The 16,779-nt window shown below is 50.1% G+C and overlaps 1 protein-coding gene across 1 annotated transcript in view; it reads left to right on the forward strand.

Moving 5' to 3' along the window:
- USP18 (ubiquitin specific peptidase 18) overlaps nucleotides 1-15,985 on the forward strand; it is a 35,205-nt gene extending 19,220 nt beyond the window's left edge. Inside the window, exons 4-11 of the mRNA XM_075341959.1 lie at nucleotides 2,516-2,661; nucleotides 3,677-3,756; nucleotides 4,171-4,317; nucleotides 4,427-4,513; nucleotides 4,741-4,908; nucleotides 9,594-9,719; nucleotides 11,563-11,612; nucleotides 11,706-15,985. Coding sequence (XP_075198074.1) covers nucleotides 2,516-2,661; nucleotides 3,677-3,756; nucleotides 4,171-4,317; nucleotides 4,427-4,513; nucleotides 4,741-4,908; nucleotides 9,594-9,719; nucleotides 11,563-11,612; nucleotides 11,706-11,778 — 877 coding nt within the window. The 3' untranslated portion in view covers nucleotides 11,779-15,985. The remainder of the gene's footprint in view (nucleotides 1-2,515; nucleotides 2,662-3,676; nucleotides 3,757-4,170; nucleotides 4,318-4,426; nucleotides 4,514-4,740; nucleotides 4,909-9,593; nucleotides 9,720-11,562; nucleotides 11,613-11,705) is intronic.
- The last annotated feature ends 794 nt before the right edge of the window (nucleotides 15,986-16,779 follow it).

Here is a 16,779-nt window from a genome sequence, read left to right on the forward strand (position 1 = left end):
GTCTGGCAACTACATATTATAGTATGGACGGGCGGTCACCAAATACTGAGGACAGAGGAGACGAGCGGTCACCAAATACTGAGGACGGAGGAGACGGGCAATCACCAAATACTGAGGACAGAGGAGACGGGCGGTCACCAAATACTGAGGACAGAGGAGACGGACAGTCACTGAATACTGAGGACAGAGGAGACGGGTGGTCACCGAATACTGAGGACGGAGGAGACGGGCGGTCACTGAATACTGAGGACGGTGGAGAAGGGTGGTCACCGAATACTGAGGATAGAGGAGACGGGCGGTCACCGAATACTGAGGACGGAGGAGGCGGGCAGTCACTGAATACTGAGGACGGAGGAGACGGGTGGTCACAAAATACTGAGGACAAAGGAGACTGGCGGTCACCAAATACTGAGGACGGAGGAGACGGGTGGTCACAAAATACTGAGGACAGAGGAGACGGGCGGTCACCAAATACTGAGGATGGAGGAAACGGGTGGTCACCAAATACTGAGGACAGAGGAAACGGGTGGTCACCAAATACTGAGGACTATTGAGACGGGTGGTCACCGAATACTGAGGATGGAGGAGACAGGCGGTCACTGAATACTGAGGATGGAGGAGACGAGCAGTCACTGAATACTGAGGACGGAGGAGACGGGTGGTCACAAAATACTGAGGACAGAGGAGACGGGTGGTCACCAAATACTGAGGACGGAGGAGACGGGCGGTAACTGAAAACTGAGGACGGAGGAGACGAGCGGTCACCGAATACTGAGGATGGAGGACACGGGCGATCACTGAATACTGAGGACGGAGGAGATGGGCGATCACTGAATACTGAGGACGGAGGAGATGGGTGGTCACAAAATACTGAGGACAAAGGAGACTGGCGGTCACCAAATACTGAGGACGGAGGAGACGGGTGGTCACAAAATACTGAGGACAGAGGAGACGGGCGGTCACCAAATACTGAGGATGGAGGAAACGGGTGGTCACCAAATACTGAGGACAGAGGAAACGGGTGGTCACCAAATACTGAGGACTATTGAGACGGGTGGTCACCGAATACTGAGGATGGAGGAGACAGGCGGTCACTGAATACTGAGGATGGAGGAGACGAGCAGTCACTGAATACTGAGGACGGAGGAGACGGGTGGTCACAAAATACTGAGGACAGAGGAGACGGGTGGTCACCAAATACTGAGGACGGAGGAGACGGGCGGTAACTGAAAACTGAGGACGGAGGAGACGAGCGGTCACCGAATACTGAGGATGGAGGACACGGGCGATCACTGAATACTGAGGACGGAGGAGATGGGCGATCACTGAATACTGAGGATGGAGGAGACGGGCGATCACCGAATACTGAGGACAGAGGAGACGGGCGGTCACTGAATACTGAGGACGGAGGAGACGGGCGGTCACTGAATACTGAGGATGGAGGAGACGGGCGGTCGCTGAATACTGAGGATGGAGGAGACAGGCGGTCACTGAATACTGAGGACGGAGGAGACTGGCGATCACTGAATACTGAGGACGGAGGAGACGGGTGATCACTGAATACTGAGGACGGAGGAGACAGGCGGTCACTGAATACTGAGGACGGAGGAGACGGGTGATCACTGAATACTGAGGACGGAGGAGATGGCGGTCACTGAATACTGAGGACGGAGGAGACGGGTGATCACTGAATACTGAGGACGGAGGAGACAGGCAATCACTGAATACTGAGGACGGAGGAGACGGGCGGTCACTGAATACTGAGGACGGAGGAGATGGGCGGTCACTGAATACTGAGGACGGAGGAGACGGCCGGTCACTGAATACTGAGGACGGAGGAGACAGGCAATCACTGAATACTGAGGACGGAGGAGACAGGCAATCACTGAATACTGAGGATGGAGGAGACGGGCGGTCACTGAATACTGAGGACGGAGGAGACGGGTGATCACTGAATACTGAGGACGGAGGAGACGGGTGATCACTGAATACTGAGGACGATGGAGACAGGCAATCACTGAATACTGAGGACGGAGGAGACAGGCAATCACTGAATACTGAGGACGGAGGAGACGGGCGGTCACTGAATACTGAGGACGGAGGAGACGGGCGGTCACTGAATACTGAGGACGGAGGAGACGGGCAATCACCAAATACTGTATTTTAAATATTGTTGCTCTACAGCATTTATTCTACACCTGCTGAAATCTTTTCCCCGATGCTGTGTATTAGAGGGGTTCACACTCATACACTGACACTTGGGGTACAGGGTAATGACGCTGACACTTGGGGTACAGGGTAATGACGCTGGCACTTGGGGTACAGGATAATGGAGCTGACACTTGGGGTACAGGGTAATGATGCTGACACTTGGGGTACAGGGTAATGATGCTGACACTTGGGGTACAGGGTAATGATGCTGACACTTGGGGTACAGGATAATGGAGCTGACACTTGGGGTACAGGGTAATGACGCTGACTCTCGGGGTACAGGTTGATGACTTGTCTCCTGCAGGATCGGGGAGGCCGATGACCATGTTCCCGCAGAGAGGAGGTTTCCCTACGAGCTTGTCGCTTTGTTCATGGACATGCAGGACAGTAGAGAGGACGCCGTGCCCCCATATCGGGTTCTCCGATGTCTTCTGATGGCCAAACTGACGTGTGAGTTTTCGGGTTAAGAGAATTTAGAGAATAGATATAGCAATTTTCGTTAAACAATGGATGGCACAACAATAAAGAGGGGTTCCTGTATTATATGGGGGTACACAGCACTATTGAGGGGTTACTGTATTATAGGGGATACACAGCACTATAGAGGGGCTCCTGTATTATAGGGGGGTACACAACACTATAGAGGGGTTCCTGTATTATAGGGGGTACACAACACTATAGAGGGGTTCCTGTTTTTTAGGGGGGTACACAACACTATAGTGGGGTTCCTGTATTATAGGGGGTACACAGCACTATAGAGGGGCTTCTGTATTATAGGGGATACACAGAACTATAATGAGGTTCCTGTATTATAGGGGGTACACAGCACTATAGAGGGGCTTCTGTATTATAGGGGATACACAGCACTATAGAGGGGTTCCTGTATTATAGGGGATACACAGCACTATAGAGGGGTTCCTGTATTATAGGGGATACACAGCACTATAGAGGGGTTCCTGTATTATAGGGGATACACAGCACTATAGAGGGGTTCCTGTAATATAGGGGGGTACACAACACTATAGAGGGGTTCCTGTAATATAGGGGGGTACACAACACTATAGAGGGGTTCCTGTATTATAGGGGGTACACAACACTATAGAGGGGTTCCTGTTTTTTAGGGGGGTACACAACACTATAGTGGGGTTCCTGTATTATAGGGGATACACAGCACTATAATGGGGTTCCTGTATTATAGGGGGTACACAGCACTATAGAGGAGCTCCTGTATTATACAGGGTACAAAGCACTATAGAGGGGCTCCTGTATTATACGGGGTACACAGCACTATAGAGGGGCTCCTGTATTATAGGGGGAATACACAGCACTATAGAGGGGCTCCTGTATTATAGGGGGTACACAGCACTATAGAGGGGCTCCTGTTTTATAGGGGGGTACACAGCACTATAGTGGGGTTCGGTGGCGCTCGTTTTTCCCATAATGCACTGTGGTTTTGTCTTTGTAGTATTCGCCGAGGTCGATGTGGCCGACGTCTTCTCCTCCTTTTGGAATCATCTTCTGCAGAACATGCCGGATCGTCCCCTGGTAAACACTCAGTTTTGGGGGGCGGCTGTGATGGGAGTCTGTGGACTGAGTCCCATGAAACGCACCATTATTTCTGCACCTCAGCACGAGACCCCCAATATCTGACTGTTATCAGCATTGCTCCCCGAGATCACCAGACACCCCAGAACTGACACTCTAGGCCTCATTTATCACAACTGTCTCTGTTACCCATAGCAACCAATTACAACGCAGCTTTCATTGTTAAAACTGCTCTGATGAAATGAAAGCTGCGCTGTGATTGGTTGCTACGGGCAACAGACACAGATTTTATAAACCTGACCTAAAATGAGTAATTATACCCCAATATTTACAAATAATCATCGCCCCCATTTGTCGCCGCCTCTCGGGACTACATGTGTTCACCTCACATCTGCCCTTTCCGTGTTTGTCCAGGAGGAGGCGCTGCGCTCGCTGTTTACCATCTCGCTGGAGGATCGTCTCACCTGCCAAAGGTGCCACCGCCAAAGCTGCGCCCATCGCGACCTGGTGTCCCTCCCACTCCGAGTGTCTCACTCCAAATACCATAGAAAGCTGTCTCTGGTGAGTCAGACGCCAAAACTGCGGGGAAAAATATCCGTCATGGGCGCCATTATTAGCAAAATAGACGTTGCCAATAGCAACCAATTTCCGTTGTGTCTCCGGTTGTTAGGAACGGGCGCTCTGGAGATATTTCCAGGACTCGTATGAAGAAGAGAATTTCTGCCCGAAATGTGGAAGGAACGGCCGGGTGAGGAAGGTAACCGCAGCGCACATCCCCACCTCCCGGCCCTGGCGGGCTGCGGTGACAGGACATGCTGGGAGTTGTAGTTCAGATACGGGGCAGCGGCCGCTTCCTCTTACCCGGTGGGGGGACACGGCCCTGTCCTCAGATTAGCCGCGTGTATCGGATATTTATGGCAGCTCATTCACTGACTGCAAGCGGAGCTCCTGATGATGGCGCTGTGGTTGTCTGATTGTTGGCAGGTCCCTCGCCTCCGCTCTCTGCCGCGCACGCTCACCGTCCACCTGATGCGTCTCTGCAAGAGCAGATCCCAGGTCCAGAAGATCAACAGGACGGTCTCCTTCCCCCCGACGCTGGATCTGCTGGAGATCCTCGGCCCGGAGCGTCTCCCCGAAGACAAGCAGCAAACGGTGAGAGGCGACAGCGACCCCGAGGAAAGAGCGCAACGTACAGAGCGACACACCGGGGCCGGATACCGCGGGATACTGTCTGCTGAGATACTGCAACTATTCCTGTGTGATAACGTCTGCTGAGCTGTGTATCTAATCCTATCCTGTGTGATACTGTCTGCTGAGCCGTGTATCTAATCCTATCCTGTGTGATACTGTCTGCTGAGCTGTGTATCTAATCCTCTCCTGTGTGATACTGTCTGCTGAGCTGTGTATCTAATCCTATCCTGCGTGATACTGTCTGCTGAGCTGTGTATCTAATCCTATCCTGTGTGATACTCTCTGCTGAGCTGTATATCTAATCCTATCCTGTCTGATACTGTCTGCTGAGTTGTGTATCTAATCCTCTCCTGTGTGATACTGTCTGCTGAGCTGTGTATCTAATCCTCTCCTGTGTGATACTGTCTGCTGAGCTGTGTATCTAATCCTCTCCTGTGTGATACTGTCTGCTGAGCTGTGTATCTAATCCTCTCCTGTGTGATACTGTCTCCTTTTTTTTTTTAATTATTTCATGAATTTCATGAAATATTAAAAAAAAACAATGACGTGAGCTTCGCCTAGTTTTTGTGTCCAGCCGGGTACAACTAGGCAGCTGGGGATTGGAATCCACAATGCAGGGTGCCCATGCTTTCTGGGCACCCCCGCTGCGAATTGCAGTCCGCAGCCACCCCAGACAATGGCGCTTTCATAGAAGCGCCATCTTCCGGCGCTGTATTCAACTCTACCAGCTGCCCTGATGCCGGGTGGCTCACTGGGTAATAATGGGGTTAGGGCTAGCTGTATATTATCAGCTGGCCCTAAGCCCGAAATTCATGGTATCACGCCAATATTAGACATGGCCACCATGAATTTCTAGTAAAGATAAAAAAAACACAACACTCAGAAACATATTTTTATTAGAAATAAAACACAACACAATTAGTGACTCCATCTTTATTGAAATAAAGAACCCCCCTCCGCAGTAATCCTGGGTCAAGGGTCCCGCGCCGTCCAATCCGGATCCAATATCATCTGATCGGTTTGCTGGAAGGCAGAGCGATCAGATGATGTGTCAGGTTCTAGGATGTGAATCACATCACACAGCAGCTGATTGTATAAAAGCCGTTTATACAATCAGCAGATGCATCAGTGCAAAAAAAAAAATAAAACCTCACTTATGTGCTGATTACCGGCAGCTCCTGAAGCGGAGTCTGATCCCGTCCGATCGCTGCAGCAGCTGCCGGTAATCAGGGATGAAGTCTCCTGACGCATCCGCTGATAGGTGAAACCGCCGGCCGCTGGCGTCTGCCCGAGACTTACGATCAGCTGATGCGTCAGGTGACTGCATCAGGTGATCCATCGCCAGGTCCTGCATCCTGCAGGCGTACGTACCCGGGGAGACTGCACACACCCGGAGCGGCGGTACCGGGAGGAGATGGGAGCGGGCATGGCACCGGGAGTCTGCAGACAGGTAAGTATGACTTTTTTTTTTTCTACTGTTCACTTTTGTTTTCGCAGCCGCTTCCACCTCCCGCCCGAACATGGCGCCACACGGCAGCATACATAGGACGGGAGGTGGAAGCGGCGGTGACGGTACCGGGAGGATTCACGCTTCTGTATATACTGACAGAAGGAATCCTCTTCCTGTACACGTCACTTTACTACCCACCTCCTGCGTTTATAGCTGCGTTTTTGGTCTTAGAAACGCACCAAAACGCAGCTATTTGCGTTTCTTATTGCGTCTTTCAACATCCCATTGCACTCAATGGATGAAAAGCGCAGTGGAAAACGCAGGAATAATTGACATGCTGCGTTTTTGTGGCACCACAAAAACGCAGCTGAAAAAAAACGCTGTGTGCAGACAGCAAAAATGAAAACTCATGGACTTTGCTGGGGAAGCAAAGTCATGCAGTTTTGAGGCCAAAAACGCACCTGAAAAACGCGCAAAAACGCCGCGAAAAACGCACTGTGTGAACTTACCCTACTCCTCTCCTGTGTGATACTGTCTGCTGAGCCGTGTATCTAATCCTCTCCTGTGTGATACTGTCTGCTGAGCTGTGTATCTAATTCTCTTCTGTGTGATACTGTCTGCTGAGCTGTGTATCTAATCCTCTCCTGTGTGATACTGTCTGCTGAGCTGTGTATCTAATACTCTCCTGTGTGATACTGTCTGCTGAGCCGTGTATCTAATCCTCTCCTGTGTGATACTGTCTGCTGAGCTGTGTATCTAATTCTCTTCTGTGTGATACTGTCTGCTGAGCTGTGTATCTAATCCTCTCCTGTGTGATATTGTCTGCTGAGCTGTGTATCTAATCCTCTCCTGTGTGATACTGTCTGCTGAGCCGTGTATCTAATCCTCTCCTGTGTGATACTGTCTGCTGAGCTGTGTATCTAATTCTCTTCTGTGTGATACTGTCTGCTGAGCTGTGTATCTAATCCTCTCCTGTGTGATACTGTCTGCTGAGCTGTGTATCTAATACTCTCCTGTGTGATACTGTCTGCTGAGCCGTGTATCTAATCCTCTCCTGTGTGATACCGTCTGCTGAGCCGTGTATCTAATCCTCTGTCTGCTGAGCTGTGTATCTAATCCTCTCCTGTGTGATGCTGTCTGCTGAGCTGTATCTAATCCTCTCCTGTGTGATACTGTCTGCTGAGCTGTATCTAATCCTCTCCTGTGTGATACTGTCTGCTGAGCTGTGTATCTAATCCTCTCCTGTGTGATACTGTCTGCTGAGCCGTGTATCTATTCCTGTCCTGTGTGATACTGTCTGCTGAGCTGTGTATCTAATCCTCTCCTGTGTGATACCGTCTGCTGAGCTGTGTATCTAATCCTCTCCTGTGTGATACTGTCTGCTGAGCTGTGTATCTAATCCTCTCCTGTGTGATACTGTCTGCTGAGCCGTGTATCTAATCCTCTCCTGTGTGATACTGTCTGCTGAGCTGTATCTAATCCTCTCCTGTGTGATACTGTCTGCTGAGCTGTGTATCTAATCCTCTCCTGTGTGATACTGTCTGCTGAGCTGTGTATCTAATCATCTCCTGTGTGATACTGTCTGCTGAGCCGTATATCTAATCCTCTCCTGTGTGTTACTGTCTGCTGAGCTGTGTATCTAATCCTCTCCTGTGTGATACTGTCTGCTGAGCTGTGTATCTAATTCTCTCCTGTGTGATACTGTCTGCTGAGCTGTGTATCTAATCCTATCCTGTGTGATACTGTCTGCTGAGCTGTGTATCTAATCCTCTCCTGTGTGATACTGTCTGCTGAGCTGTGTATCTAATCCTCTCCTGTGTGATACTGTCTGCTGAGCCGTGTATCTATTCCTCTCCTGTGTGATACTGTCTGCTGAGCCGTGTAGCTAATCCTCTCCTGTGTGATACTGTCTGCTGAGCTGTGTATCTAATCCTCTCCTGTGTGATACTGTCTGCTGAGCTGTGTATCTAATCCTCTCCTGTGTGATACTGTCTGCTGAGCTGTGTATCTAATCCTATCCTGTGTGATACTGTCTGCTGAGCTGTGAATCTAATCCTCTCCTGTGTGATACTGTCTGCTGAGCTGTGTATCTAATCCTCTACTGTGTGATACTGTCTGCTGAGCTGTGTATCTAATCCTCTCCTGTGTGATACTGTCTGCTGAGCCGTGTATCTAATCCTCTCCTGTGTGATACTGTCTGCTGAGCCGTGTATCTAATCCTCTCCTGTGTGATACTGTCTGCTGAGCTGTGTATCTAATCCTCTCCTGTGTGATACTGTCTGCTGAGCCGTGTATCTAATCCTCTCCTGTGTGATACTGTCTGCTGAGCTGTGTATCTAATCCTCTCCTGTGTGATACTGTCTGCTGAGCTGTGTATCTAATCCTCTACTGTGTGATACTGTCTGCTGAGCTGTGTATCTAATCCTCTCCTGTGTGATACTGTCTGCTGAGCCGTGTATCTAATCCTCTCCTGTGTGATACTGTCTGCTGAGCCGTGTATCTAATCCTCTCCTGTGTGATACTGTCTGCTGAGCTGTGTATCTAATCCTCTCCTGTGTGATACTGTCTGCTGAGCCGTGTATCTAATCCTCTCCTGTGTGATACTGTCTGCTGAGCTGTGTATCTAATCCTCTCCTGTGTGATACTGTCTGCTGAGCTGTGTATCTAATCCTCTCCTGCGTGATACTGTCTGCTGAGCCGTGTATCTATTCCTGTCCTGTGTGATACTGTCTGCTGTGCTGTGTATCTAATCCTCTCCTGTGTGATACTGTCTGCTGAGCCGTGTATCTATTCCTGTCCTGTGTGATACTGTCTGCTGAGCTGTGTATCTAATCCTCTCCTGTGTGATACTGTCTGCTGAGCTGTGTATCTAATCCTATCCTGTGTGATACTGTCTGCTGAGCCGTGTATCTAATCCTCTCCTGTGTGATACTGTCTGCTGAGCTGTGTATCTAATCCTGTCCTGTGTGATACTTTCTGCTGAGCTGTGTATCTAATCCTGTGTGATACTGTCTGCTGAGCTGTGTATCTAATCCTCTCCTGTGTGATACTGTCTGCTGAGCTGTGTATCTAATCCTCTCCTGTGTGATACTGTCTGCTGAGCCGTGTATCTAATCCTCTCCTGTGTGATACTGTCTGCTGAGCCTGTATCTCTCCCCCCATGTGTGATATGTGATATCTGCCATTTCCTCTCTAGATACAGTATCGCCTCTTCGCGGTTATCGCGCACTCTGGGACGGCGACTTGTGGTCACTTCAGTTCCTACATTCACAGCTGCAGGGACAAGGGATGGTATTTCTTCAATGACTCCTGTGTGTGTAAGGTGAGCTGTGCCCGCGGCCTGTCCCCTGTATCATCAGTGTGCAGTATGTGGCAGTATTATGTGTGTAAGGTGAGCTGTGCCCGCGGCCTGTCCCCTGTATCATCAGTGTGCAGTATGTGGCGGTATTATGTGTGTAAGGTGAGCTGTGCCCGCGGCCTGTCCCCTGTATCATCAGTGTGCAGTATGTGGCGGTATTATGTGTGTAAGGTGAGCTGTGCCCGCGGCCTGTCCCCTGTATCATCAGTGTGCAGTATGTGGCGGTATTATGTGTGTAAGGTGAGCTGTGCCCACAGACTGTCCTCTGTATTATCAGTGTGCAGTATTTGGCGGTATTATGTGTGTAATGTGAGCTGTGGCCGCGGCCTGTACCCTGTATCATCAGTGTGCAGTGTATGGCGGTATTATTTGTGTAATGTGAGCTATACTCGCAGCCTGTTCTCTGTATCATCAGTGTGCAGTATGTGGCGGTGTAACGTGAGCTGTGCCTGTAGCCTATCCTCTGTATCATCATTGTGCAGTATGTGGCGGTATTATATGTGTAATGTGAGCTGTGCATGCAGCCTTTCCCCTGTATCATCAATGTGCATTGTATGGCGGTATTATGTGTAATGTGAGCTGTACCCGCGGCCTGTTCTCTGTATCATCAGTGTGCAGTAGGTGGCGGTGTAATGTGAGCTGTGCCTGCAGCCTGTCCCCTGTATTATCAGTGTGCAGTATGTGGCGGTATTATTTGTGTAATGTGAGCTATGCCCGCGGCCTGTCCTCTGTATTATCAGTGTGCAGTATGTGGCGGTATTATGTGTGTAATGTGAGCTGTGCCCGCGGCCTGTTCCCTGTATTATCAGTGTGCAGAATGTGGCAATATTATGTGTATAATGTTAGCTGTGCCCACAGCCTTTCCCCTGTATTATCAATGTGCAGTATTTGGCGGTATTATGTGTGTAATGTGAGCTGTGCATGCAGCCTTTCCCCTGTATCATCAATGTGCAGTGTATGGCGGTATTATGTGTAATATGAGCTGTACCTGCGGCCTGTTCTCTGTATCATCAGTGTGCAGTAGGTGGCGGTGTAATGTGAGCTGTGCCTGCAGCCTGTCCTGTGTATCATTATTGTGCAGTATATAGCGGTATTATGTATGTAATGTGAGCTGTGCCTGCAGGCTGTCCTCTGTATAATCATTGTGCAGTGTATGGCAGTATTATGTGTGTAATGTGAGCTTTGCCTGCAGCCTGTCCTGTGTATCATTATTGTGCAGTGTATGGCAGTATTATGTGTGTAATGTGAGCTTTGCCTGCAGCCTGTCCTGTGTATCATTATTGTGCAGTGTATGGCAGTATTATGTGTGTAATGGGAGCTTTGCCTGCAGCCTGTCCTGTGTATCATTATTGTGCAGTATGTAGCGGTATTATGTGTGTAATGGGAGCTTTGCCTGCAGCCTGTCCTGTGTATCATTATTGTGCAGTGTATGGCAGTATTATGTGTGTAATGGGAGCTTTGCCTGCAGCCTGTCCTGTGTATCATTATTGTACAGTATGTGGCGGTATTATGTGTGTAATGTGAGCTGTGCCCGCATCCTTTCCTCTGTATCATTATTGTGCAGTATGTGGCGGTATTATGTGTGTAATGTAAGCTGTGCCCGCAGCCTGTCCTCTGTATCATCAGTGTGCAGTATGTGGCGGTATTATGTGTGTAATGTGAGCTGTGCCCGCGGCCTGTCCCCTGTATCATCAGTGTGCAGTATGTGGCGGTATTATGTGTGTAATGTGAATTGTGCCCGCAGCCTGTCCCCTGTATCATCAGTGTGCAGTATGTGGCGGTATTATGTGTGATCTCTTTATTCTAGGTTTCCTGGGATGATGTGAAATGTACATATGGAAACACCGCCTTTCACTGGTGAGTATTTGAGGCAGCGAGGGCCTGATATAAAGAGGTTCTGCAGCAGCAGAGTGCGTGTGATGACATTTTCTACAACGTGTTGTGTTTCAGGGGCAGCACGGCCAGCCTGCTGATCTACGTCCATTCAGACGCTGTGACCTCGGGCCCCGGGGCCCCCCCATAATCCCAGTACTGTATCATCCATGAATGTACGGACCGGTCCGCGGATCACTGCGCACGGCGGACATTCCCTGTATATACCGTATACTCCTGCGGCTCTGGATGGGGACGGGTGTCTATACCTTTCTGCATTTCCCATAAATCCAGCAGGGGGCGGCAGTGACACATGACTGTTATGTGCAGCTTTGGATGTGACCAGAGTATATGGCTGTGCTCCGCCTTCCATGTCCTCGTGTAGCAGTTCCACCTTGTGACCAGCAGGTGGCGCCTGGTTCTTCAGATACTTGAACACATATAGGATGGGCTCCCTCTTCGGATTCGGGGGAGGGGTCATTCATTAATAACTTATAGGATCCGTGTGACGTAATATTATTATATTATATGATTTATTATATTATTATTATTTCTGATATCTGCACATAATATATGTAGTAGTAAGTAGCATATTGACCGCAAGCAGCGCCGCAGCAGCATGGCCCAGGTCCGGTGCTATATAACACCTGGCCCATTACATATTGAGGATCTGGCCTCCACGTATCAGCTGTGTGCAGTCAGATGTGGGGCCATATTACAATACAGTGTCACCATGTGGCGGCATTTAAATATTGTGCTAGGTTTTATCAGCACAATATTGAAACATCACAGTCCGCAGCTTACACCCGCTCACAGTGCCAGTATTAACACGTCTGTGCCAGTGAGGTAGCCAAACCTAGGGAATAGGGGCAGCAGGAGAGGAGACCTGAGGATGAATGCGGGTTATGGAAGATGATAGGGAAGGGTTCGGGTTATAGGTGAGGATAAAGACGAGCGAAAACACTACAAATTTGGAAAAAATAAATACACAAACTATTGTTCAGTGTAAACAATTCCCAATACGTGCAGTGTAGATACTGAAGATTGCACTGTTACTAAACATGGCCTCTAGGTGGCAGTGCCGCTCCATCATTATCTGGTGGCGCAGGAGGCGCCATCTACTGCTCCCCGCTATAACTGGGGGTCATCGCTCTCGCTCTTCACAGCGCACATTTGTGACATTTTCTGGAATTCTACTGTAGAGTGGCGCGGGGCGGTAGTCGTGGGCGGGGGACGCCCCGGCACGTTACATGAAATGCCTGGTTCTGGCGGGGTGTGTGGACTGCGGCCGTGTAGGCTGGGAATCCCTGCAGGCTGCATACTGCCGCTGGTGTCAGCTGGCGAGGACCGGATGATGACTCACACCGGGCCTGGATGTAAGGAATCCGTCCTCCGGCTCCTATCCTCTGGGGCCAGACTGTTCGAGGATCGGTCTCTAGGTCTCTGTTCACACCCTGTGAGATTCACGCTATCTTGCCTTCTGTCTCCTTGGCTCAGTTTCCACAAACCACCCACAGTATGTGACCTTCTTGCCCAACCCACTATAAGTCTGTCACGTTCACTCACTCTGACCATCACTGACTCCTAGAGTAACCCGTCCTTCCCCGTCAGCTAACCTCTTCCAGGGTGGACTAGTCCCAACATTTAACTGTTTCTGTCCCTGCTACCTGTTGCTGGTCAGATCTAGAATAACCCGTCCTTTCCCTGTCAGCTGATCCCTCCCGGGGTGGACTAGTCCCCACATTTAACTGTTTCTGTCCCTGCTATATGTTGCTGGTCAGATCTAGAATTACCTATCCTTTCCCTGTCAGCTGATCCCTCCCAGGGTGGACTAGTCCCAACAATTAACGGTTTCTGTCCCTGCTACCTATTGCTGGTCAGATCTAGCATGACCCATCCTTTCCCTGTCAGCTGATCCCTCCCAGGGTGGACTAGTCCCAACAATTAACTGTTTCTGTCCGGCTACCTGTTGCTGGTCAGATCTAGAATGACCTATCCTTTCCCTGTCAGCTGATCCCTCCCAGGGTGGACTAGTCCCAACAATTAACGGTTTCTGTCCGGCTACCTGTTGCTGGTCAGATCTAGAATGACCTATCCTTTCCCTGTCAGCTGATCCCTCCCGGGGTGGACTAGTCCCAACAATTAACTGTTTCTGTCCCGGCTACCTGTTGCTGGTCAGATCTAGTATGACCTATCCTTTCCCTGTCAGCTGATCCCTCCCGGGGTGGACTAGTGCCCACATTTAACAGTTTCTGTCCCGGCTACCTGTTGCTGGTCAGATCTAGTATGACCTATCCTTTCCCTGTCAGCTGATCCCTCCCAGGGTGCACTAGTCCCCACATTTAACTGTTTCTGTCCCTGCTACCTGTTGCTGGTCAGATCTCGGATAACTCGTCCTTTCCCTGTTAGCTCATCCCTCCCACGGTGGACTAGTCCCCACATTTAACTGTTTCTGTCCCTGCTACCTGTTGCTGGTCAGATCTAGAATAACTCATCCTTTCCCTGTCAGCTGATCCCTCCCAGGGTGGACTAGTCCCCACATTTAACTGTTTCTGTCCCTGCTGCCTGTTGCTGGGCAGACTTAACCTTTACCTACTTTTCTACACAACAATCTACACCTTATGCATTGCACCTTCCTTAACATTACATTATCAGTAGTGATGGGCGAGTATGCTCAGAGTACGCGGTACTCAGTCGAGTATGCTTGTGATCAGGCGCCATGCTTGAGGCCGCGCTCGCATGTTTCGCAACTGTTTTTGCAGCCACTAAACATGTAGGGATTGCCTGATAATGATGGCTGCTGGCATTGCTGTGATTGGCCGGTGTCATTGGGTCTATATAAGACCCAGAGACGCCATGCTCCACACACTCTACCCCGAAAACACTGTAGGGACTAAGGAGAGCTGCTGGAGAAGGGACAGTGTGTGCGTTTTCCATTAAAGGCATATAGGCAGGGATTATTGCCTTACAGTCCTAGCTTCTGCAACGTAAAACCAAAAGTCCTTTTCAGTCCCACTTCTATTCTAGTCCCTATCAATACTGCTCCTAGCATCTACCTAATTTAATATGGGCAATGCCTGTGGTAAGGGACAGGGAAGTGGACGTGCTGCTGATGGTGGTGCACGCGGAGGCCGAGGGGCAGGTGAAATTGTGCCGGCTGCGAGAACACGGCAAACACACTCATCCACGAGAGCTAGGTTACTGTTCCACGATGCAGGGGGGCGCTGGACCCCACTATTGAAGCCAGAACAGTGCGAGAACTGTTTCCCAGCACCACCCTGTCTTCCACTGGTCCAGTCTGACTAGCCCGGGGTCTGGACCACAAAATCCTCACCCTGATCCTCCTTCCTCCCACCATGGCGAGTCCCAGGAGACAAGTGACCCCACACTTGGACACTCCCAGGTGCTCTTTACCTTTTTATTGATTGCTTCTTCTGACCTCTCGACCTGCCCGTTTCAAGCGGCACATGAGGAGATCATGTGCGGTGATGCCCAAATATTTGAGCAGCCATGGTCCGAAGGTGAAGGCGGGGAACAGCAATTATTGTCTTAAGAGGTGGATGATGATGAGACTCAGTTGCCACAAGTCATATGAAGTCTACAAGTCAGGAGGACCAGAATGCAGAAGTGGAAGACGAGGTGGTGGATGATGAAGTCACAGACCCAACATGGCGAGGTGCTATGCGGAGCGAGGACAGCCGAGCAGAAGGGGAGGGGTCCGCAGCACCGCAAGAGGCAGTGGGGTGGCAACTGTTCCTCAGGCCTTGGAACGCAAGCAGAAATACGCAGCCACCCACCCACAGACCCAATCACCTGCCCTTAGTCTCTAGTCTTTACCACTGTAGACTATAAGGGAACAGATCCATCACACCGTTCTGCAATAAAACTATATATTGAAGCATTAATATCAAACAATAAAGCGCATGTTTCTGAGTCAGTCCAACCACAGCCGACGCGTTCCAGACAAAGTCCCCACTCATGGATACACAGTGCCCTATACAGAAAACTTCCATCCTACATGCTCTTTATTGTTTGATTTTAATGCTCCAGTAAAAAAATCTTTTTATTGAAGACCGAAATGCTGGATCTATTGTCTTTTATTCTGCCTTGCACCTGTGGATACATTGGACATTTATCATTAGCCAGTTCTTTTCTAAAATTGTAAAAAAAAAAAATATTCTGAGGCCGTCCTCTACGTGTCTTCCAGGGTGTATTGCAATCCCTTCTTTAAATAAATGCAGTGAGCGATGCCGCCTCTATGCGCCGGCTGAGAGCTGTAGCAGCGATTGCCGTGTCTGGCGTATTATAGCGCGTGAATTATAACGGATGGGACATTGTATTTGTGGTTTGTGTCATTAATAATGTGAATAAAGCGTTTACTTTTCGTCATTTTTCTTGAGTCTCTGTTCAGATAAATAACCGACGAGGTGTAAACATGTGAAGCACAGAAAGTCAGGAGATTCGAGTGGAGAGATGAGGACCCCGAGGACAAACGAGTACTGTAGTTTTCGGATTATAAGATGCACTTTTCCTCCCAAAAATTTGGGAGGAAATTGAGGAGTGCCTCTTATAATCTGAGTATAGCTTACCGGGGAGTGGTGGAGAGGGGTTGCAAGAGGCCAAGGAAATGCTGCGGTGGCTGTGCAGGGTCTGCGGAGGCTGTGCGGGTTCTCCGGTGGCTGGTGCTGAGGCGGCTGTGCAGGGTCTCTGGTGCTGGGGCAGCTGTGCGGGGTCTCCAGCGGCTGGACTGGCACTGTGGGGCAGGTGGTGAGGACTCCAAATAATGCCACCTGGAGTCGACGTATGTGAAGATGGAGCTCTTTGCTCAAGATCTCATTTGCGCACGCGCCACCTCCAGCCCATTGATCTCCCAGCAGCAGACCAAGGAAAATGGCGCCCAGAGGTGGCGCTTGCGCAGATGTGCCATTTCTTTGAAGCCCTCACCGCCCGCAGCCGCCGCCGCTGCAGCCCCAACACAGCTGCCACCACCACCCCCGCAGCCCCAGCACAACTGCCGCAACAGCAGCCCCAGCACAACTGACCATTTCTGGGACACCCACCGCCCCCGCCTCCTGTGCCTCTGCCCCACCACCACTGCTGCCCCCTCCGGTAAGACACCACTGGATTATAAAACAGACCCCTTTTTTGCTCT

Source organism: Anomaloglossus baeobatrachus, chromosome 4 (genome assembly GCF_048569485.1).
Source record: "Anomaloglossus baeobatrachus isolate aAnoBae1 chromosome 4, aAnoBae1.hap1, whole genome shotgun sequence".
Taxonomy (NCBI): Eukaryota; Metazoa; Chordata; class Amphibia; order Anura; family Aromobatidae; genus Anomaloglossus; species Anomaloglossus baeobatrachus.